Genomic DNA, 23,338 nt, shown 5'->3' with positions numbered 1-23,338 from the left:
TGTCCGAAAAGGACTAGGAAGAAGCAGAGCTTATTCAATTCTACTCCTGCTCTGTTTCACAGCAATCAGTAATGCTTTTAGGCACTTGTTGTATTTAACGTTAACTTTAAGACTTTTCGTAATGATGAAAAAAACAACAATTATGAAGATGTTTACAAGTAGAGTCCATACTATATTATATTTATATAATATAATATCACACATATCATATATTATATATGTATAACATATTATGCTTTAACAATAAGGCTCAGGGTTATGATCTCAGACACTGTGCTTCCTTATTCCTCTTCCTTGTACGTTGCAAACACCATATAATTGTACTGGTTCTTCTTCTTTAGTTTTTGCCCTAAGTTCATACTTCTCCTCCTTTATTGAGAAGAATTGTTTTACATTATTGGGTAGCAGGTTAATGTTTGCTTTGTGCATAATTTTAGCTGTTCGAAAACGTACCACAGCAGTATATTTCATTATTTGTGATTTTAGGAATAAAGGGTTTGTTCTAAATAAGAAGACAAGGGCTGCAAATGCCTCCCTGGCTGCACTTTGGACACCCATGCTTTGCAGGCATTATTGCAATAATATTAGCCCTGCTGATGTTAATAAAGGAAATAGAAAAAAACCTGCCCTCACGTGCGTGTGAATGCAGAGAGTTGATGAAAAGTTCTTAAAGTTATTATTATCATCATCATTGTTAACATTATTTTGTTTTATTATTATTGTAGATATTTATATATTATTAACATTATTTATATTTTCCTTAGTATTCCTATTGTAATAATTGCCAGCATCACTGCTAATCAAAGCTATAGTAGTGGTGAATATGATTGGCTGTTTCAAGGGTTTAAAAAAAAGACTGAAAAGTGTGCACGCCCCACACGGAAGTTATTCATCCTGCGTGCACGCGCGCCGTGACAGCGAGCAGAGCAGAGCGCGAAGAAGAACCCAACACAGTTGTGAACCCGAACCGGATTTATGACGCTTTAACACGGAGCTCAATTCTGGCTGACTGACTGATGTGGATTTATATGCAAAGTAAGTGTTCTGATTGTACTCCTATGTCTTCTTTTAAAGTGTTTGGTAGACGCAAACTAACCCAGCGTGGAGATGATGGGAGAGAACCAGAGTGGAAGTAATACAATACTGCTGTGCAGCATTGCTGTGGACTACACTATGAGGTCTTTTGGTTGTGCAACAAGTGGACAATCTATAATTCAATGACAATTTGCACAAAATAGGGCTGGATTTACACTACAGGTGCCTAATCCTGATCTAGTTACATCTAATTTTAGTGATCTACATCTAATCTCTACAATGACCACATCATTATGTTTATGTTGATTGAACACCTGAATCAAGCTGCATACACAAGCACACAAAGATAATAGCAGAGTAGTTAACCATTCCATATTGTAATGGATATTCCATATTGGAATTTCCATATTTGGTCTGCACTCATTCTACATATTATGCAACATTGTTGTCACTATTTAATGGTCTATGCAGGAGGTATGTACAGTATGTCACAAAAGTAAGTACACTCCTCACATTTCCGAAAATATTTGATTATATCTTGTCGTGGGACAACACTAAAGAAATGACAGTTTGATACAATGTAAAGTAGTCACATTTATCATCTAGTGTAAATTTGATGTCTTGTCCACACAACCATTAATGTCTAAACTGCTGGCAACAAAAGTACACACCTATGTTAAACTGTACAAGTTGGGCCCAATTAGCCATTTTTCTCCCCGGAGTCATGTGACTTGTTAGTTTTACAAGGTCTCACTTGTGAATGAGGTTAATGAGGTTAAACGAGTGTTTAATCTTGAAGATTTAATTTATATTGGGGTTCCAATCCCCACACTGTAAAAACCTGTCAATGTATGTGCATGTCAGGATGAGAGCGTGGCGATTCCCCCGAAAATGAGGCTTTATCGCTGGTTGTATGCATTTTTGTGATACTGCTTTATCATGTTTGTAAAACTTTCCCTTTCAATTTGGTATCAAATTAATACGCAGACTTAAATCATACTGATTGCAAGTGGACAAAAGTGAAGCTCAAGTTCAACCCATTCAAACAGAAGGATCCCAACATTCAGCTGAAAGAAAAGATATTGTATATAGGACGAATACTTATCTATTTATCAGTGCTCATGTAAAATTTTTATCAAAATATCACCGTACAAAATACACATTTTTGAACCAGAATTACTTTAAAATTAGCTAACCAATTAATCATGTAAAATTTTTCAAGTTAAAGAAGATTAAAAAAGGTTTATGTTTTTTAAGTGTGCAGGAGTAGGGGGTAGATGGCTTCAAGTCAAATGTCTGAAGGGGTACGTGACTGTGAAGAGTTTGGGAACCACTGTTCTAGGCTATAAGAAAGTGAACAGCAGCATGGTGGCCAAGACCATACAGCGCTTTAACAGGACAACTTCCACTCAGAACAGACCTCGTCATGGTCCACCAAAGAAGTTGAGAGCGTCATGTCCAGAAGTTGTGTTTGAAAAACAGACTTATGAGTGCTTTTGTGACATACAGTATGGACTGCGATTGTAACTGTGCTCACGCTGCGCGGTCCAGGCCTGCACACGTCCGGGCTTGAACTCACAACCACACAACCCTGCTGACTGAGAGTCAAGCACACTAACCGGTAGCCCGGTAAGCCCAAACTCCCAGCCTACTGACCCGCACGGCTCTGGAGGCATCGGGGGTAAGTGAGGTTTACGTAACTTCATAGCATACGGCTAAGCGAGCTGGCCTTTGTTACACTATGATACAGTATGTTGTGATGTAATAACCAATTTTATTGGCTTCTTTGTCATATCTTTCACACAAAAGCAAGTTGCAGTCATGTTGTCACGATAGGCTATACCAGGGGTCCAAACTTTTTCCAGCTCGTGCGACATACTGAGAAATCAAAGACTGCAATGGCCACTGTGATAGTTTACATTTTGTAAACCGACCCATGTGGATATGCTGACAAGTAGTATATAATTAAAGAAAAAACAGCCTGCATCTCAGCTTTGTGTTACAGGTGACAAAGCATATTTTTTACTATGTACTTTTTCTCTTTTTTTCCATGATTGCTATTGTGTTTTTAAAAAATATATATTTCATCTTTTGTCTTCTAACTTTATATATATTTTATTTATGATTTTATTTTCATAATAGTTTGACTTCATTCTCCTAATATTAGAAATGTTTTCCAACCTAATTTTCCAAAAATCGCACTTTGTTCTTTGTGTTGTTTCTCAAAATAAAAAATATTTTCTTTAATATTTCAACATTATGCTTTCGAACTAACATTGTTCCCTTCATATTACAACTTTATTCTTGTCATATTACAACTTTTTTTTTATTACATTATGACTTTATTCTCGTAATATTTGGACTGCTTCTCATAAAATTATTCTCCTCTTTTTTCAGTTTTTAATAATAACACTAATAATACAGCGAACCCATTATTGATTCACTCCTCAGTCACACACTGGTGGTAACCTACATCTGTAGCTGCCCTGGGGTAGACTGAAGGAAATCGTGCTTGCAGCCTCTTCGACCACCACCAAACATTCATTCTCATTCATACATCAGTGTGGGCACCACTGGAGGCATGGTGGGTGAGGTGTCTTGCCCATGGTTGCAACCATACCACTGTGAGTGAAGGTTTATGATTTAGTGTCATAGTTCCACCTCTCAGCAGCCCGCTGATTTGTGTAATGTAGCTGGAGCAAAGTGTTCTCTGCAGGGGGTTGCAAGTGTGATTTACTGCCAGTCTAAAATCACAGTTATTAAAATTTGTTGACATGGTAAACTTTAAGACAGATAAAATTATGCATAAAGCAAAGAATAACCTGCTACCCAAAAACATCATACAATTCTTCTCATCAAGAAAGGGGAAATATGGTCTTTGGAAGAAATTAAACTTAAAACACTTACAGTGGTGTGAAAACGTGTTTGAGTGTTTGTCCCCTTCCTCCTTTCTTATTTTTTTGTATGTTTGTCACACTTAAATATTTCAGATCATGAAACAAATTATATATTTGGTCAATGACAACACAACTGAACACAAAATGCAGTTTTTAAATGAAAGTATTTATTGTTAAAGGAGAACAAAAGTCCAAACCAAAATGGCCCTGTACCATGGAACAGTGGTGAACCTTCCCAGGAGTAGTCGACCAACCAAAATTACTGCAAGAATGCAGCGACGATTCATCCAAGAGGTCACAAAAGACCCCACACCAACATTCAAAGAACTGCAGGCCCTACTTGTCTCATTTAAGGTCAGTGTTCATGACACCAACATAAGAATGACACTGGGTAAAAACGGCCTGCGTGGCAGGCTTCCAAGATGAAAACCACTGCTGAACAAAAACAACATTAAGGCTTGTCTCAATTTTGCCAGAAAACATTTTGATGATCTCCAAGACCTTTGAGAAAATACTTTGTGGTCTGACAAGACAAAAGTTTAACTTTTTGGAAGGTGTGTCCCATTACATCTGGTTTAAAAGTAATGCCGCATTTCAGAAAAAGAACCATCATACCAACAGTAAAATATGGTGGTAGTGTGATGGTCACGGGCTGTTTTGCTGCTGGAATACTTCTTGTGATAAATGGAACCATGAATTCTGCTGTCTACCAAAAAATCCTGATGGAGAATGTCTGGCCATCTGTTCGTGACCTCAAGCTGAAACAAACTTGGGTTCTGCAGCAGGACAATGATCCAAAACACACGAGCAAACCCACCTCTGAATGGCTGAAGAAAAACAAAATGAAGACTTTGGAGTGGCCTAGTCAGAGTCCTGACCTGAATCCTGTTTAGATGCTGTGGTATGACATTAAAAAGGTGGTTCATGCTCGAAAACCCTCCAATGAAGCTGAATTACAACAATTCTGCAAAGATGAGTTGACCAAAATTCCTCCACAGCGCTGTAAGAGACTCATTGCAAGTTATCTCAGCCACTTGATTGCAGTTGTTGCTGCTAAGGGTCACCCAACCAGTTATTAGGTTTAGGGGCAATCACTTTTTCACACAAGGCCATGTAGGTTTGGATTTTTTCTCCCTTAATAATAAAAAAATCATTAAAAAACTGCATTTTGTGTTCAGTTGTGTTGTCATTGACTAATATTTAAATTTGTTTGATGATCTGAAACACTTGCAAAACACATGCAAAAAAAAAAGTAAATCAGGAAGGGAGCAAACACTTTTTCACATGACTGTATATCTACGTTTACTTTCTCTAGTATTGTCCCTTGACAAGATACTGTCATATAAAATGGTTTGCTGAAATGTGACAGGTGCACCCACTTTTCAAGGGGTTACTTCTGAGACTACTAGGAAATGGCAAAATCTGCCAGTAATTGATACACCCAGAAAAATGTCCCCTCACATTTGCAATAAAAGCGACTGTTGTAATTATTAGATTCGATTCAGCTGCAGCACTCTCCCCTTCTCTGTTTAAGTCACTTGTGATACAATCCAGGTATAAACCCTGAATAATCCTCACATACTTATAAAAGACTTTTCAACTGTAAAATATAGAGATACTCACAGCTAATAAATGATCATGTGAGTTGATCGATGGCTGTCGAAGATAGCACTTAGACAGCAAACGTTTGTGTCTCAGTCCACAACTTTGGTGCGTTCAAAGGCCGCCAAACAGCATGCGAAACGCTTAAAGAAAAAACATGATCAGTTAAGCCCTAAAATGTAAATGTAAAAATTGTGGACTTTCTACATTTTATCTGTATTATTTTATACTTATAAATTATTACCGACTTCTAGTGAGGTAGATGTGTTTTCTGTGGAAAAAACAGCGTATTTTCTGAGAAAAAAGTAAATATACAGTTGTCCGTCGCCAAATTGCGGTTCAAATTTCACGGCTTCACTCTATCACGGTTTTTCAAACATATATTAATTAATAAATCATGCTGTTTTTTGGTTGAATACGGCCTATTATTAGTAAAAAAAAAAATGCATATTGAAGCAAATTGTATGCATTATTTTCAACCATAAAAATGTCTAAATGAACTAAAATACAAATATAAGCCGTTAAGAAGATGATTCAAATTGTGAATCTACTATTCTACATTGGTCACTAGGTGTCGGTGTTCGGTGAGACAAGCACCAGACTTGATCACTGGAACAAGTTTTTATTGCAGGCTTAAATTAGCTCACAACAGGAACAATAATAATAACATGATTATAATACCATAAATTCTTGTGTCTACCCCGCACTGGGGTATAAGCCACTAAATTTAGAGGAAAAAACAGATTCATACATATATAAGCCACACACAAGTCTGTGAGGACCAGCAGCTCTTTATTTTACAGGAGCCAAACATCCATCCATCCATTTTCTATGCCGCTTATCCTCACTAGGGTCGCGGGTATGCTGGAGAGGCACGGTACACCCTGGACTGGTCGCCAGTCAGTTGCAGGGCACATTCACATTCACACTCACATTTATACCTATGGACTATTTAACATTTAAGCCAATTAACCTAACATGCATGTTTTTGGAATAAGGGAGGAAACTCCACACAGAGATGCCCAACGGAGATTTGAACCCAGATCTTCCCAATCTCTTGACTCGTGTGGCCAACATGCTAACCACTCGTCCACCGCCAAACATGAGCTATGAAAAAACTCATGACGAGGTTGACAGCCCATTGGAAATTGCAGGAGGTCATAACAGTCTGACTCATGGTGTCATCTTACAAACAACACTAAACTCATCACACAGCAACTTAACACACAAGGTATACCTAATAAATGTACAAACATGTACCAATATGATTTAAAAATTTTCCCATACTGCATTTAGTTTGAACAAAGCATTTCATTGGAGGACAAGCAGCATAGAAAATGGATTGATGGCGCTGCAATGCTTTCTCTGTCCACCACAGGGAGCCAGAAGAACCCAGAGGGAGGCTGACATCATTGCAGCCCCCCAATGAATGCGTGCTTCAGACGCAATGCATTATGCGAAAACTTTATTAGAGTTGTTTTATTCATTTTATATTTCATTCATTCATTGGCTGGCGACCAGTCCAGGGTGTACCCCGCCTGTCGCCCGAAGTCAGCTGGGATAGGCTCCAGCATGCCCCCGCGACCCTAATGAGGATGAAGCGGTATAGAAAATGGATGGATGGATGGATTGTATATTTCTCAGGTATACTTTTTGCGTGTTAAGTTGCTGTGTGATGAGTTTAGTCTTATAGTGTTAAACTGTTTTATATAACGACCTCCTGTGATTTCCAACCACGTCGACAAGTTTGTTGTGAGTTCACTGATACCTTGTGATTGACTCGCGATTGACTATTATAATAACAACACAGGCGACTATTGTGGCCATAATCCTCGACAAGCTTAAACTCATCTCTGAACCTCCGACATCACTTCCTGTCTGCCACCCATGAGTTAGATTTTTGACTAAAATGGCTTATTTTTCCTCTATGATTATGTCTACTATATTGGGTAATACGAGTGTAAATATATGGGTGTCATGTCATGTCTAGAGGGTTCTAGTAATGTTAAAAAAATGTAATTATGGTTGAAAATATTCCATTTATAAAGAAGGAATCCAACAATTCACTTATCACGGTCGGGTCTGGAACCAATTAACTGTGATAAACGAGGGCTCTCCGTTGAGGCTAATAAAGTCTGTTTTAAGCAGTTGCTATCCCCATTGTTTCACTTGTGGAAGCTTGTGCGTGTTGAAAGCCCGCGTAAACAGTTTGGTGGTCAGTAAAGGTACAGCTTTCACACAAATGCTTGGAGTTAAAAGTCAATTTGTTCTTCAAGCCCTTCCCTCAAAAGATACCAACAAGTCAACCACCAACTCCATTAAACACATGTAATGAGCAGAAAGTACTACTTACTAGTGCGGCCGTAAACCTCAAATGAGGTTTTACAAGTTGATGATATTTTGAAAATGGTGGCCCTGAGGTCCAAACTGTTAAGGGAAGTGTCAACTGTCAGCCTGCGGCCAACTTTCAGCAATACCGGGACACCGGGCTCTCGCCTCGTTAAAAAGCCAAGCAACACTTGTGAAAGTGGTTATGTAATTTATACTGTAGTACGGTATCATAATGTGAAAGAGGAGAGGATCCATGTGCCAGTATCTCTCGTTTCTTTCCCTCAGAAGGCATAAGCATTTGTAACTCAAGAGGCAACATGATTATTGTTGAGACACATTTGCTCGCCTTGAAATGCCACAGCTGTGTTTAGCTAACCTCAGCCAGTGAGTCTTTAAAGGACACCACATGAGACCAGACTGCCATTTCGTACAGTTAACTGGCTCGCTCTGGGCTTTGTGGGAAACTTTTCTTAGTTTTACCGTAAGACTCTTCTTTCTGGACCAGAGCCCAGAGCGCTTTGTGAATAGATGGGGCGAAAAAGGTTCCACTTCTCCTCAACATGCTGATGGTTTTCTTGTAGAACTCTGCATGGAGGTCTAGTGTGATGCTCCAAAAAGTCTTTAGGTATCCTCGAATGTCTGTGGTTCTGTTGGTTGCGTTCCATCATATTTCTACCACATGTATCTGGATCGTTTGTCTCAATAGACCTGCACACTTCAGTCTCTCTAATTATGATTGGACTGTTGGTGAAGGGAATGTCGCCATTTTACAGGAAGAATCATAAAACTTTAAAACAGCCTGTACCAGTAAACCACGTGTATGAACATACACTTAAAAGACTGCTTGGTCCTTCAGAAGTTGACTTACTCATCATCTAAGCTGTGGCACATTAAAGAACTGTCCACGTAGAACCCAGCTGGATGATTGCTCTCACTAATTACGTGTTGTAAATGACATCATCAATCGCTGAGTAAGGAGAGCAGCCACTGGAGGGTGGTTTGGATTGACATTTTCCAGCAGAGGTGGTCCATCCATCCATCCATCTACTGTCTTTCCCAACCAACAAGAGCCTGGACCAGAAAAGCTTAGCAAAACCTGATGATGAGAGAATCATCAGGTTTTGCTAAGATTTTCTATTTGTGGTTCAAACACGCCCTAACTGCAATGAAACTCAAAAGAAAGTCCAACATACGCTGCAAAGTAGGATTCAATATTAATAAACTGTATATTTTCATAGTTATAGCTAGTTATAGCGTTTTTTAGAGCCCTCTCGAAAATGAAAAAACACCACTATAGTCACCTTTCCACTCATATTATTTTTGTTTACACCATATTGCACAGGCTACGGGATCACAGTGCAGGGACACACAAGCATAGCAAGCTACCGAGCTAACTAGTTACTACTCCAATTTACTTATTCTAAACTGAAGAAAGTGTTTCAAACGAAGTGAGGAAGAAGGACAAAATAAAAAGCTAAAAACGTACCACTTCTACATGTAATGGGAGGAGAACTTTCTCTCACTGCTGTGTGAAGGTAATGTAATATAATGTCATGCATTGACGCCTAGTGACCAGAATAATTCATATAACTTGTCTTTCAATATTTTTGGACTAATAATAGGCCATAGTCAACCATGAAGCAGCGATCATCTATTAATGAATACATGGAGATGCTAATTATGTAATCCAAAAACACACAAAATGTTTTTTTTAATGGTCTAAAGTCTACTTACTGGTGGATGACAAAGCTGTTGTGATGCATTTCCCAAAGTGCTTTTCTAAAATGACTCAATCGGGTTTGGTTTGTTTCTGCTCTAGCACACACAAGATGCATGACCACACAGCAGTTTGGAGCCAGTGACACAAGATGGTGAAGATGAAAGGCGGCCACACCAGATGCAAGGTCATGTGAACACACTGGAGCACTGGAAGATGTTTGCGGTGGCCTGACCTCCGATGGATGCTTAAAAAGTTCTCATAATTGACGCCGATGCTGTGCCGAGATGTGGCCCCCTGACCTCGGACCTCCAGACGTGCAGCTGACCCTTCCTGGCTTTGGAAATGTCTTTGAAGATGTGGAGGACCACCGGGGGCCGCTGGCTTCAGGTGGCTTCTGCCAGTCATCCGTCATCTCAGGCTCAGTGCCTGCGGTGTGCCGTGCACCCAGAACCTCCTTTTCTTCTCTGGACCTTCTCAGCTATAAGGCCAGCAGGTCCACCACTGACAGAACAGAGGCCAGCTTCTCCACCACGATACATGTGAATCCTAAAGACTCCCAGAGGTTCAGTTGCAGTTCCCATCCTACACCTCCTGTATCCCACATGTGCACATCTCCATCATCGTCCCTTTCCTCCTCATCATCATCATTCTTTCTGACCTCCTCCATCAACAAAAGCTCTCATCAGCAAAAACTACAGGAGGCGTATCGCTCTATAAAACAAGAGCCAACAGAGGACTTCTTCCACATGAACAGCCAGCAGAGGGATCTATTCCACATTGGCCTACAGCGCCCAGTGGGAGACCAGCAGGACCAGCCGTGCCTTTGGACCGACTGCAGCGCTGCCTATAGCAGCCAGGAAGAACTTGTGAGGCACATTGAGAAGGTGCACATCGACCACCGCAAGGGCGAGGAGTTTGCCTGCTTCTGGGCCGGCTGTATGCGGCGCCGCAAGCCTTTCAACGCCCGCTACAAGCTGCTCATCCACATGAGGGTGCACTCTGGAGAGAAACCCAACAAGTGCATGGTGAGTACTTATTGGATCTTATGCAACCCAAACTGAAGCAATGACCACCAGTTCAGATGTTACAGTATGGTTTGGAGCGGTAAATTCTGATCTAGAGAAGAATAATAGTTTTGTATTCTTCCCATTGCTAAACTGATGATTCCCTGTGAGCAGGTCAGTGAACAGTGAACTGTCTGTGTAGCTCCACCGTTTGGGTACAGTACCACCATGGTTGGTACCCCAATGGCAGGATGGCGAAAAGTGGTACACATCAGTTATTTTGGTACCTTTTGGCACTTTTGCTAAAAAATGCTGGAGAAAGCTATCAGCTAGTCAGCTGTGTGGAGCGCTGCACTTTTAATCATTCGATAATAGGGGGGTAACAGCATGCCATAATCACTGCTCCGTACTTATCTTGGTTTTAAGGTCAGTTGATGTTGGGTACAATAAAGGAACAAAATGCACATCATAAAACAGTTAGAATAATTTTTAAAATGAAGCATAAAAAAATGGAAACTGCTGACAGGTAACCATCCAATAAATACAATTGGCAAATAATAATAAACAATATATATACAGTACAGTGGAACCTTGGTTTTTGTCACAAAAACTGAAATGTACGAAAACTGAGGCAATTTTTCCCATAGGAAATAATGTAAATCTAATTACTCCATTCCAGACACCAAAAATATTAACATAAGATACATTTTATAGAAAATAATTATAGTTTTACAGTTTTGCAGAAAACAATGTAAAATGATTATGAATGACAAATGGATGGAATGTATTGTTGATACAGACTTTCCGTACATCCTGGCGAGATCAAATTCAATCATGTTTCTCACCTTCATCAACAAATCAATAATAATGCACGGATAGTGAGTTTGGACATTTATTTGGGCACTCAATTTTGTGCAACGATACAGTACACTACCAAAAAAATGTGACTTTGAGAAGATGTACCGTTACAGCCCTAAGCAGTGTTCTTTCAAGTTTTTATTCATGCTTCCTACTGTAAGTACTTTAATTTCCAGTGTGCAAGCTGCTACTTTTTTCTCATGCTTTGAACTCTGCAATGTGGCTAAAACTACAGTTCCCATGATGCTTAGAGTCCAGCTTCAGGGAGTAGTGAAGTAGGCGCTAATATCACGTTTGAAAGTGCAGCGATCGTTTTTTGATCTGAAAAATCTTAAGTAAGTTGGATCAAGTGTAGAATTACTACAGCTTCTGTTTGGACTGCTCGGACTGCCAACTGTCACTATTGTAACAGTTTGATTTAGCGTAGGTTGATTGGTCATGCCTGGAAAGTGGGGCCCTTTCCTCTGACCCCCTGCCAGCACTGAAGATCTATGAAGGAGATGTGAATCAGATTTTTCAGAGGTAAAAGACCAAAAAGGCTCCAGGACCTGATGGTGTGTCCCCCTCCTGCCTGAGAGTCTGCGCTGACCAACTGACACCCATCCTCACTCGGATCTTCAACCGTTCACTGGAGCTGTGTGAGGTGCCCTCCTGCTTCAAACGCTCCACCATCATCCCAGTCCCCAAGAAAGCCTCCACCTCAGGATTAAATGACGACAGACCTGTGGCTCTGACATCTTCGGTCATGAAATCCTTTGAGCGACTGGTGTTGAGCCACATTTGTGCACATCCATCACTTCCTGGTTCGGATCTGCAACCAAACAGGACAGGAACAGACTACAAAGGACCAAAGATCAAATCTTCAGAAAAAAATAAATGGAGCCAACCTTCCCATGTGTGACCTGAATCAGTCCAGGGCCAGGAAGTGCACAGGGAACATCACTGTAAACCCCTCACACCCCGGACAAAAACTGTTCAAACTCCTCCCCTCAGGCGCTACAGAGCACTGTATGCCAAAACTTCCAGGCACAGAGACAGTTTCTTCCCCCAGGCTATGACTCTGCTCAACACTTGAACATGTCAGCGTTGACCAAAAAAAAGAATTACTTGAATGTAAATCCTGTTTTTCTTGAACGTAAATACTATTGTTTTGTATAAATGCAGATAATGTCCTGGTTTATTAATCACGCACCCACTTACTTCAATTGCACTGTCATTATTATCCCTTTGCACATCGTAATGTTACTCTTTAATTACTTCTTAATTATTTATTGATTTCTTAAGTGTCTGTGTGTATGTATAGTGACAGCTAATTTAACCAAAGTCAAATTCCTTGTTTGTGTAAGCACACCTGGCCAATAAAGCTGATTCTGATTCTGGATGACACCATATTGTTGTGATACGCTGTGCTCACATATTGTGTTGTATAAACAGAGCTAGCACGTCCGCTCCAAAAGAGTTTTTGTCTTTCAAAGAGAAAGTGACTTTAGATGCCGTACACCTCAAGACGCTACACTATCACCAACTGGTTTTGAAAGGCTGGACTACTGAGTGATGAAGAGAACTGAAGTTTAAGGGCTAGTTTGCCTCGAGACGAAAGATGCCAAGACCGACAACAATTGTGTAGAAGAGGACGGCTTATGTGGTTTTAGTTCCCAGGAGGAGGATGATAACGGCGATGAATGACTTTCTGGTAGGCTACTGTTTAACTAGCCGCCTTACATGCACTGTTCGGTGCTGTTTGGAAAAAAAAAGCATTTATTAAGTTTAAAAAATCGGTGTAACATCTTTTTGTGTACTTAATATCCCATGTTACAACGTGGACACCTGCGGCTTATAGACAGATGTGACCTATATACTGTACAGTATGTACAAATCTTTTTTTCCCTTTGAATTTAGTGGGTGCGGCTAATATACCGCTACGCTCTATAGACCAGAAATTACGGCAGTTGCCAAAATGCTGTCAGCACCAGTCTGCAGAGTCTCTCACCCGGGGATGAATTTGTTTAGAGTGATTAGTCACACTTGAGCTACTTACCGTAAATTCCGGTGTATAAGCTGCTACTCTGTCTTAAACTTTGAACCCTGCGGCTTATACAGCGGTGCGGTTAATTCATGGCTAAATTCTAAGCTCGTGACATCGCCTTTACTTCAGAGCTACTATTGATTGTTTCAATACAGTGCCGCTCGCGAGTCAGTGAGGAAACGATAACTTTTTCTTTGGCAGGAGCCAATCACTAGATATCAGTGCACTCACAACGAGTTTGTCAACCCACTGGAGATCACAGGTCATTATATATACCAGTATAACAACATAACAGTCGGACTCACTGTGTCATCTTTCAAAGAACACCTTTTTAACAACACTAAATTCATCACACTGCAACTTAACACTCAAAAGGTCTACCTGACAATATGTAAATGAAAAAACCTAACATTTTAAAGTTTTCCCATAAGGCTTTGTGTCTGAGAAAAACATTCATTGGGGGTCTTTCTATGCTCCTCCAATGAAATTGTTTTATCAAACAAAATGCATTTTGGGAAAACTTTAAAATGTTGGATTTTTTCATTTTAAACTCGTATTGGTACATCTTTCTATATTTCCGAGGTATAACGTTTGAGGGTTAAGTTGATGTGTGATGACTTTAATTTTATTTGTAAGATGAAACCGTGAGTCAGACTGTTATATTGAGTAATGAACCTCCTGCAATTTCCAATGGGTTGATGAACTCGTGAGTTTTTTCATAGCTCATGATTGGCCATTTTTTGTCAAATAAAGAGCTGGCTGGTCCTCACAGACTTGTGCGTGCCACAATATGCCATTTTATGACGTGGACACGTGCGGCTTATATACCGGTGCTTCTTATAGTATATGAACACATCTGCTTTTTCCTCTAAATTTTGAGAGTGTGGCTTAAACACCGGAATTTATGGTATATTGTATGGAGTAATGTTATGACGTGGAAGGCACATGGTGGCATACAGGTAATTTGCTGCGTGTCTGCTTTTGCGTTTCGCTCTTATTTACCATCTGGTAATGTCAAAATTGGCTTTAGACAGCTGCCACTCAGGCTGTAAACGCTAAAGTTTAGTTTCTGATTGATGGAGTGGCTCACTGCTGCCTGGAAACAACAGTTCATGGATGCTTTTAGCAACAACCACTTACCGTACATTTATGATCATTTCTTTCCACTATACTGCAGACCATGGAAAATGAGGGCAGGCAAAAATATTTCTGTTGGTTTTTAGCTACTGTTAAATGAATAAAACTCCATGGTGTTGTGATTTTGCGCTCATTAAAAGTAACAAGGTGGCATTTATTTAGTGACTCACCAGTCAGAAAAAAACCCTGGAAGGAATAATTAGGTAGAAACTCATTATTTGTAGTTCCCTGTGGTTTAATTAGAGCAGGAGCAAAGTGTATTTATTGCATTGTTGTTGAATTCTATTGCATTAGATTAGCTGCATGAGGTTGCATAATAGAGTTTAGAAACAAGGTGTCATTTTTTTATACGATGAATATTCCAAATCCTGAGTTGCTTAGTTGGGATCTTGGAAAACCTTTTTTGATGTGTTCAGTGTGCTTGCAACAGCAGTATAAAAGCTTCAAAGGACAAAATGACATGTGATGCTGTACCTTTAATCAGTTCGAGGGCTGCTCCAAAGCATTTTCCCGCCTGGAAAACCTGAAGATCCACCTGCGGAGCCACACAGGGGAGAAGCCGTACATCTGTCAGCACCTCGGCTGCTTCAAGGCCTTCAGCAACTCCAGCGACCGCGCCAAACACCAGCGAACGCACCTGGACAGGGTGAGTCCATGGCTCCTCGCTCATTTTTTTCCGCTATAATTTAGGATTCTTCTGAGACAACAATGAGCATAAAATGTAGAAGATAAACTGAGGCTGGATGCTGGAAAGTAATAAGGAAGTAAACTGAGGACTGTGACAACGGTTGATACATCACAGCATATCATAGCAATCCCCCAGATAGTATGCAAATGTGCCCCCTATTAGCTGTAAGCATCACAGAGATGAGATCACATCAAAATTGTTGCATTTCTGACCACAAGCTCGCCTTTGTGTAACTCAGTGCTTCTCAAACAGTGGGCTTGACCGCCCTGAGATTGGCGCGGTGAGGTGTCGGGAGGACGTGAGAGGCACGGGGGTCTACTCATATTCATCAAGACTGGCAGGTCTGTTAGTGTATTTATTCATGCTTGAACGACACTGGTGCCAGCAACTCATACAGTGGTTTGTACAGATAAAATAAATAAATAAATAAATATTACAGGTTCTCAATTGTATTGGGAGTGGGTGGGTTCTGTTCCCTGGGGCGGCATGACAGAAAATAATTGAGAACCAGTGGTGTAACTTGAAATTTTTTTTATATAATTGTTGTTTTTGTTAGTCCAGGATATCCCCGCTTTTCACGGAGGTTATAGGCACGGACCACCAGTAGAAGCTATATACAGTATAAATTTCATGTTTACGTCTCACAGCAACTATGGTGAGTTCAAGGACTGCTGAACAAAGTGCGAAATCTCAATGCTTGAGGAAAAAACCTTATCAGTGAGGCATAAAGACTAGGGCTGTCAATCAATTAAAATATTGAATCACAATTAATCGTATGTTTTCTATTGTAATAGTTAACTTGTAATTAATCGCGGATAGAGGTTTTTTATCTATAATAAGTGTACCTTTCAAAGATCATTTAAAAGTTTTAAATACACCTATCAACATGAGACTGGATAATATGTTTGCTTTATGCAAATTTCTGTTTCAAGACAAAATGGACCATGAATAAAAAACAAAAACAATGTACAACAAGTAGACATTGGGAAGTTAAACTAAAATAATTTCACAAAATATAATTGGGATATGTCCTGATCCACATTCTTTGGCTTCCGATCTGATTTTTTTTTACAGTTTATCCGATCCGATCCAGTACCAATTGTTTTGTTTTTTGTTACAAAGCTTTTGTTACAAACACGAATTTGTGGAATTGGATATGGTTATGAAAATAACTCTTCAAAAGCATTAAAAATAATGCAACCAAAGTGTTGCTGAATTTACTTTTTTATTGCACAGCAAGACCAACAATATTGTTTGGCCTTTGTTACAAACCTCTGTGAGTCAGGTTCCGCATCCAATAAAAGATAGATTGGATAAAATGGGTGTGCAAATTACTTTTAGGGTAGGACTACTCAATTGGCATGGTTATAGATCAATTGGTGGTGGTTCTAGATCAATAACAAACTCTCTGTTTACAAAATTAGACAAATGTGACAAAGAGCGCTCTTATTTTGAAGGCTGGAATGTGTTGTGTGTGAGAATGGCAATTGACGGTTGATACGCACAGGGTGTGTGAATAAACATACTTCTTGTCTTTTTTCACTAAGAACCTGCACGTAGTCAGTGAGAAATGTAAAATGGTCCTTACATTAAAGCAGTAAAACGCAACACAATGAAAATCTCTGCGGGCCCAAATGTGTTCATTAAAAATTATGTTATTTTTGTGTTATTAATGGTTAGCATGTTGGCCACACAGCGATCGGGATCGGGATGATCTTGGTTCGAATCTCCGTTGGGCATCTCTGTGTGGAGTTTGCATGTTCTCCCTGTGCATGCGTTTTCTCCAAAAACAGGTTAGGTTAATTGGTGACTCTAAATTGTCCATGATTGTTAGTGTGAATGTTTGTTTGTCTATATGTCCCTGCGATTGTCCAGGGTTGTACCCCGCCTCTCACCCGAAGTCAGCTGGGATAGGCTCCAGCATACCCGCGACCCTCATGAGGATAAGCGTTAAGCTTAAGAGACAATCGGTCCGTCTTATGTCCATCCATTTGTTGTGTTTTGTTCATAGAAGCCGTATGCCTGCCAGATCCCGGGCTGCACCAAGCGTTACACTGACCCCAGCTCATTGCGGAAACACGTCAAGAGTCACTCAGCCAAAGGCGTCCAGAAGCAACAGTCCAAGGTACAACAGCAGAAGCAGTCTTTACATTAGTGCCTCCTGCAGGTAGGCAGCTGTCTCCATCTCCTTCCTCTTCAAACCCCACGTAATTGTACTGGACGCTGTAAGAGAAAGGATTAACATTGTGGGAGAAAAACAGACTCACAAAAAGCACAACAAATATGTTAGGAACTAGAAATGAAACTTTGCTTGTTTGTGTTGTTTTTTTTTTGGTGAGTGCTTTTTCGATGGGGCAGGGGCTCACAGCAGCACCCGCAGCTCGTGGAAAAGAACGATACTTGCTTTCATGTCAGTATCTCTGTTAGAGAGCCCTCAAATTTTACGTTTGTCTTTGTGTCAATTATAGTTTTTTATCAAGATTTTGCACTTTGTTCAGCAGTGCTTGCATGCACCACAGTTATGTGCCATGAGCCAAAAAATGAAATGTATACTGCTCAAAAAAATTAGAGGAACACTTCGAAAACACATCAGATCTAAACTGGGGGAAAAATGATCTTGAATATCTTTCCTGATAATAAGTGGGTGATGTATTAGTAACAAAATGATGCCACATCATTTGATAGAAATGAAAATGATCACCCTATAGAGGGGGGAAATCAAAGACACCCCAAAAATGAAAGTGAAAAAATGATGCAGCAGACTGGTCCATTTTGCCAAAATGTCATTGTAGCAACTCAAAATGATTCTCAGTAGTTTGTGTGGCCCCCACGTGCTTGTACGCATGCCTGACAACGTCGGGGCATGCTCCTAATGAGACTACAGATGGTGTCCTAGGGGATCTCCTCCCAGATCTGGACCAGGGCATCAATGAGCTCCTGGACAGTCTGAGGAGCAACCTGGCGGCGCCGGATAGACCTGAACATAATGTCCCAGAGGTGTTCTATTGGGTTTAGGTCAGTTGAACGTGGGGGCCAGTCAATGGTATCAATTCCTTCATCCTCCAGGAACTACCTGCATACACTAGCCACATGAGGTCGTGCATTGTCGTGGACCAGGAGGAACCCAGGTCCCACTGCACCAGCGTAGGTTCTGACAATGGGTCCAAGGATTTCATCCCGATACCTAATAGCAGTCAGGGTGCCATTATCTAACCTGTAGAGGTCTGTATGTCCTTCCAGGGATATGCCTCCCCAGACCATCACTGACCCACCACCAAACCGGTCATGCTGAATGATGTTGCAGGCAGCATAACGTTCTCCACGGCATCTCCAGACCCTTTCACGTCTGTCACATGTGCTCAGGTTGAACTTGCTCTCATCAGTGAAGAGTACAGGGCACCAGTGGTGTAGTTGCCAATTCTGGTGGTCTATGGCAAATGCCAATCGAGCTCTACGGTGCTGGGCAGTGAGCACAGGGCCCACTACAGGACGTCGGGCCCTCAGGCCACCCTCATGGAGCCTGTTTCTGATTGTTTGGTCAGAAACATTCACACCAGTGGCCTGCTGGAGGTCATTTTGTAGGGCATTGGCAGTGCTCATCCTGTTCCTCCTTGCACAAAGGAGCAGATACCAATTCTGCTGAGGGTTGAAGGACCTTCTACGGCCCTGTCCAGCTCTCCTGGAGTAACTACCTGTCTCCTGGAATCTCCTCCATGCGTCCAGGTACCACAGTGATGCCCTGGTCCAGATCTGGGAGGAGATCCCCCAGGACACCATCCGTAGTCTCATTAGGAGCATGCCCCGACGTTGTCAGGCATGCGTACAAGCACGTGGGGGCCACACAAACTGAGAATCATTTTGAGTTGCTACAATGACATTTTAGCAAAATGGACCAGTGTGCTGCATCATTTTTTCACTTTCATTGTTGGGGTGTCTTTGATTTCCCCCCTCTATAGGGTGATCATTTTCATTTCTATCAAATTATGTGGCATCATTTTGTTACTAATACATCACCCACTTATTATCAGGAAAGATATTCAAGATCATTTTTCCCCCAGTTTAGATCTGATGTGTTTTTGAAGTGTTCCTTTAATTTTTTTTGAGCAGTGTATCATAAAACCACGAAATAAAAGACAAACTGTTGTGTTCTTTAACTTGAACACATACAGGTACATCTATACCTTTGCCACTCTAAAGCAGTTCAATCCCAGGAGACATCTCACCTTTTTGAGTAGGGTTGGGCATCGTCTGAATTTGAATGATTGCGGTTCCAATTCCTCGCTATGATTTGGGTTCCTCATAATTCTTGAATCTGATGCATTTAAGAGACAAGGTCATAAAAGTTTGCATGGTTTAAATGGGGACACTAACCAGGGTGGTTTTTGGAAGAAATCTCTGAACGTCTCCATACTTTTTTTTAATGATATGAACCTTTTAGGAACTTTACTCACAGAGCTATTTTCAACTGGTATATCAATATAAAACGATTTAACTTAAATAAAAACCTGGGTGCAGAGTATCAAACAAACAAAAAAGAACAACTTATAAAACATTTGTCTATAAAAAAAAATGCACAGGCTACTGTTAGCTGGATATCTGAGTAATTAGCATGACTATAATTTGTTTGCTGCCTCAATGTTGGCATAAGACAGACAAAATTTACTGTTTTACTCACCAGATTCTGACTGGTTAGAGCGGTTCAGCGTAACAAAAAGGCAAAGACACTCTATTGGTTCTACACTTTGAATCAGGAGGTGTTCAATTGTGTTGGTAGCGCAACCCCCTATGCACGATATAATTTTTTTTTCACTGTCCACGGTTCTTTGTTGGTGTTCGCCAGCTTTTTTGTTTGTGTTTGGTCCGTGGACTGGGTATCGAGACTCGCAAAACTTTAAACAATCCCGGGGGAATCGGAATGCCAGTCCTTGTTTCCACCTATGTCAAGACTTGACATACCTAACCACCCTACCTAACTACCACCCTACCTTTTGAAGGCCTTTCCATTTTAGTCTCCAAAAGTGTCTTCATTTTAGTCTCCAAAAGTGTCTTTGTCGCAGTCCCTTTTTTTTGAAAGAGGCTATCTAGAGGGGTCTGATTTACTTGCTAAATATAGAGACAAAGTCGCTAAGTTGGCAACACTGGTCCCTTCTGCTACATCTTCTTATTCTCTGACATACCAGATATGAGATGTGTTGATAAGGTGGGTTAATAAGTGTAATTAAGTGTAATGAATGATGTGTGTTAATAAGCGGCGTTATACAGACAGTCCCATTTAATGTGTTTATGAGCGAGGCCAAACAGGTAGAGCCAAATCCCTTTGTGATGGTCCAAATTTATTTTTGGTGTCCCGCAACAAATAATGTATGGAAAACACTGCATTGGAAAAATGTGTTGTTTTCAGTATGTTAAAAATGACTGTATGTTACTAAAACCACTTCAAACTATTAATTGAACACTTAAAAACACTCAATTTATACCCTTAAGAACACAATGACTGCATAAATGTAATGACTAAAGACAGGCTTTCTTTATCTCGCAGCATTTGGTTTTCAAAATAAGGCTGTGAAATGGCTTGTCCCTTTTTATAGTGGACAAAAATGCATTGCTGGGTCTCAGGAGGTTAAAGGATGCTGATTGGAAGCTCTTGACAAGATTAATTGGAGAGTTGGACTTGCTCACTAAGCCGCAAGAGTCTAAAGACTACTCGTCGTGGTTCCGGCCCGTCCTTGCTTGAAGAACCTGTGTTTGCGCAGCAGGGTTAGCATGTCTGTGATCCAGTAGGATGAAATGTGAAGTATTACACACAGTTAGCATTGTTCATTGTTCCAGGCTATCTGGGCCTGGTTTGTTTTCCTTGGAGGAGAGCGACACTGAGGCTTTGTTGGCTTTAAACAGAAACACGTGTGCTCGTGTGTTTGTGACGCTGCAGCCAAAACTTGTGGAGGGCAAAGCTGGACTTGGAAATATGACCTTCATTAATGAGTTGCTTCAGTTTGTCATGGAGATGCTGTGTCACGTGCTCACTGGTGGCCTTCGCAGGTTTCCTCTGTCCTGTCAAGAAGTTGTTCTGGGAAGCCCTAAGGCCTAAAATCTTAACTTTGTCAGAACATTTTGGATAAACAGGAGTCCTGGATTGTGTACCTTTTAGACGCCGCATGGCAGGACATCTGGTGCAAACATAATTTCTGTGAAAAATGAAGAGAAGAAGGAACCTGGATGTGTTTCCAACTGTACACAACCACATGAACAGGGATGCCTGTCCAAATGTGACTTCAGTCACTTGCATTTCCCAACATTTGGGTTTTGGTGTGTTTGCATGGCCAAAAACATATTAATAGGGTACCAAGCACTTTGAACACTGTGGTACAGTTTATTGCAATCAATTTACGAAGAATTGCATGTTGTCTTAATTGTAATGGTTTAAATCATTTTGATGCATGCATACACATTACACATTACACCTGAGTACATCACACAGTACAGTTTACATTTCCACATGTCCAAAAAGAAGTAGGGAGAAGCTAATCTTATTTAATCTTACCCCTCAACCATCCATCCATTTTCTATGCTGCTTATCCTCACTAGGGTCGCGCGGGTGTACTGGAACCTATCCCAGCTGACCTTGGGCAAGAGGCGGCACCCTGGACTGTTCGCCAGCCAATCGCAGGGCACATATAGACAAACAACCATTCACGCTCACATTCATACCTACGGACAAAGAGTCGCCAATTAACCTAACATGCATGTTTTTGGAATGTGGGAGGAAACCGGCGTACCCGGAGAAAACCCACACGGGGAGAACATGCAAAGAACATGCAGAGAACATCCGAGCGTAGATTCAGACCCAGGTCTTCCCAATCTCCTGACTGTGTGGCCAACATGCTAACCACTCGGCCACTATGCGGCCCCGTTTCACATCAGTTGCAATTCCTTTCTCCTGTTTTCCAAATGTAGTCTTTGCCAATTGTGAATACATAGGAAGGTGATAAGGCAATATAACAATGTGGTGCAATGACAGTTAAGGTATATACTTACTGCAAAGAATGATATAGCAGACTTAATGATAATAACAAAGAGATAATAACAAGGGTTGGCCGATAATATCGGCCACCGATAATTATCGACTCAATATTGGCATAAAAATGTGATATCGGCCAAACATCGGTATCGTTTTTTCCCCTACATTGAAAGCCCATATAGAGTTTTTACCGTCAACATCGCAGAATTGCAAGATCAACTTCAACAACATTGAATCATGTAGTTAATACTGTGCCACTCACAAGCCTGGGAAGAAGAAGTAACAAGCAGAGTAATGACAGAGCTCACAACCAACTTAGCTCCATAGAAATTGTGGCGGGGTAAACAAAACATCACACAACAACGTAATAGGTAGATAACAACAGACCAGACACTGCCAACGAATAATGCTGAATAATCGACAGCTATGTGAGCCCTAAACGTGTAACTTAGCAGCCATTTACGACAACAGTACAGCAAAGCATGCTGGGAAATATTAAGTGCTGTTGTCAAGGCCATACACGTAGACGCAGCAGAGAGCGCTGAGCCTTACGTCAACGTCGCCGCCATATTGGAAGTGGCAAGGCTGCGTTGTAAGTGAATACAAATATATGTACTTACTTTCATAAAGCGCCTTTCTACAAAGAAATTTAAGTTAATGCCTCTCGTTTATACATTCACACACGCACAACCCTCTGGGTTGGGAATGAGGTCCTGCCCCAGGTGGAGGAGTTCAAGTATCTCGGGTTCTTGTTCATGAGTGAGGGAAGGTTGGAGCGTGAGGTCGATAGGTGGATCGGTACAGTGTCTGCAGTAATCCGGTCGCTTTAATGGACCGTCGTGGTGAAGAAAGAGCTGAGCCGGAAGGCAAAGCTCTCAATTTACCGGTCAAGCTATGTTCCCACCCTCACCTATGGTCATGAGCTTTGGGTCATGACCGAAAGAACGAGATCGCGGATACAAGCGGCTGAAATAAGTTTCCTCCGTAGGATGGCTGGACTCAACCTAAGAGATAGGGTGAAG

The 23,338-nt window shown here is 40.9% G+C and overlaps 1 protein-coding gene across 1 annotated transcript in view; it reads left to right on the top strand.

The window, feature by feature from the left end:
- Positions 1-921: 921 nt before the first annotated feature.
- Positions 922-23,338, top strand: part of LOC129176836 (zinc finger protein GLIS3-like) — a 30,532-nt gene continuing 8,115 nt past the window's right edge. Inside the window, exons 1-4 of the mRNA XM_054767283.1 lie at positions 922-1,035; positions 9,685-10,610; positions 15,095-15,256; positions 17,310-17,423. Of these exons, the coding sequence (XP_054623258.1) occupies positions 9,870-10,610; positions 15,095-15,256; positions 17,310-17,423 (1,017 nt within the window). The 5' untranslated portion in view covers positions 922-1,035; positions 9,685-9,869. The remainder of the gene's footprint in view (positions 1,036-9,684; positions 10,611-15,094; positions 15,257-17,309; positions 17,424-23,338) is intronic.

Source organism: Dunckerocampus dactyliophorus, chromosome 2 (assembly GCF_027744805.1).
Source record: "Dunckerocampus dactyliophorus isolate RoL2022-P2 chromosome 2, RoL_Ddac_1.1, whole genome shotgun sequence".
NCBI lineage: Eukaryota > Metazoa > Chordata > Actinopteri > Syngnathiformes > Syngnathidae > Dunckerocampus > Dunckerocampus dactyliophorus.
This window is presented reverse-complemented; position numbering and strand designations above follow the sequence as displayed.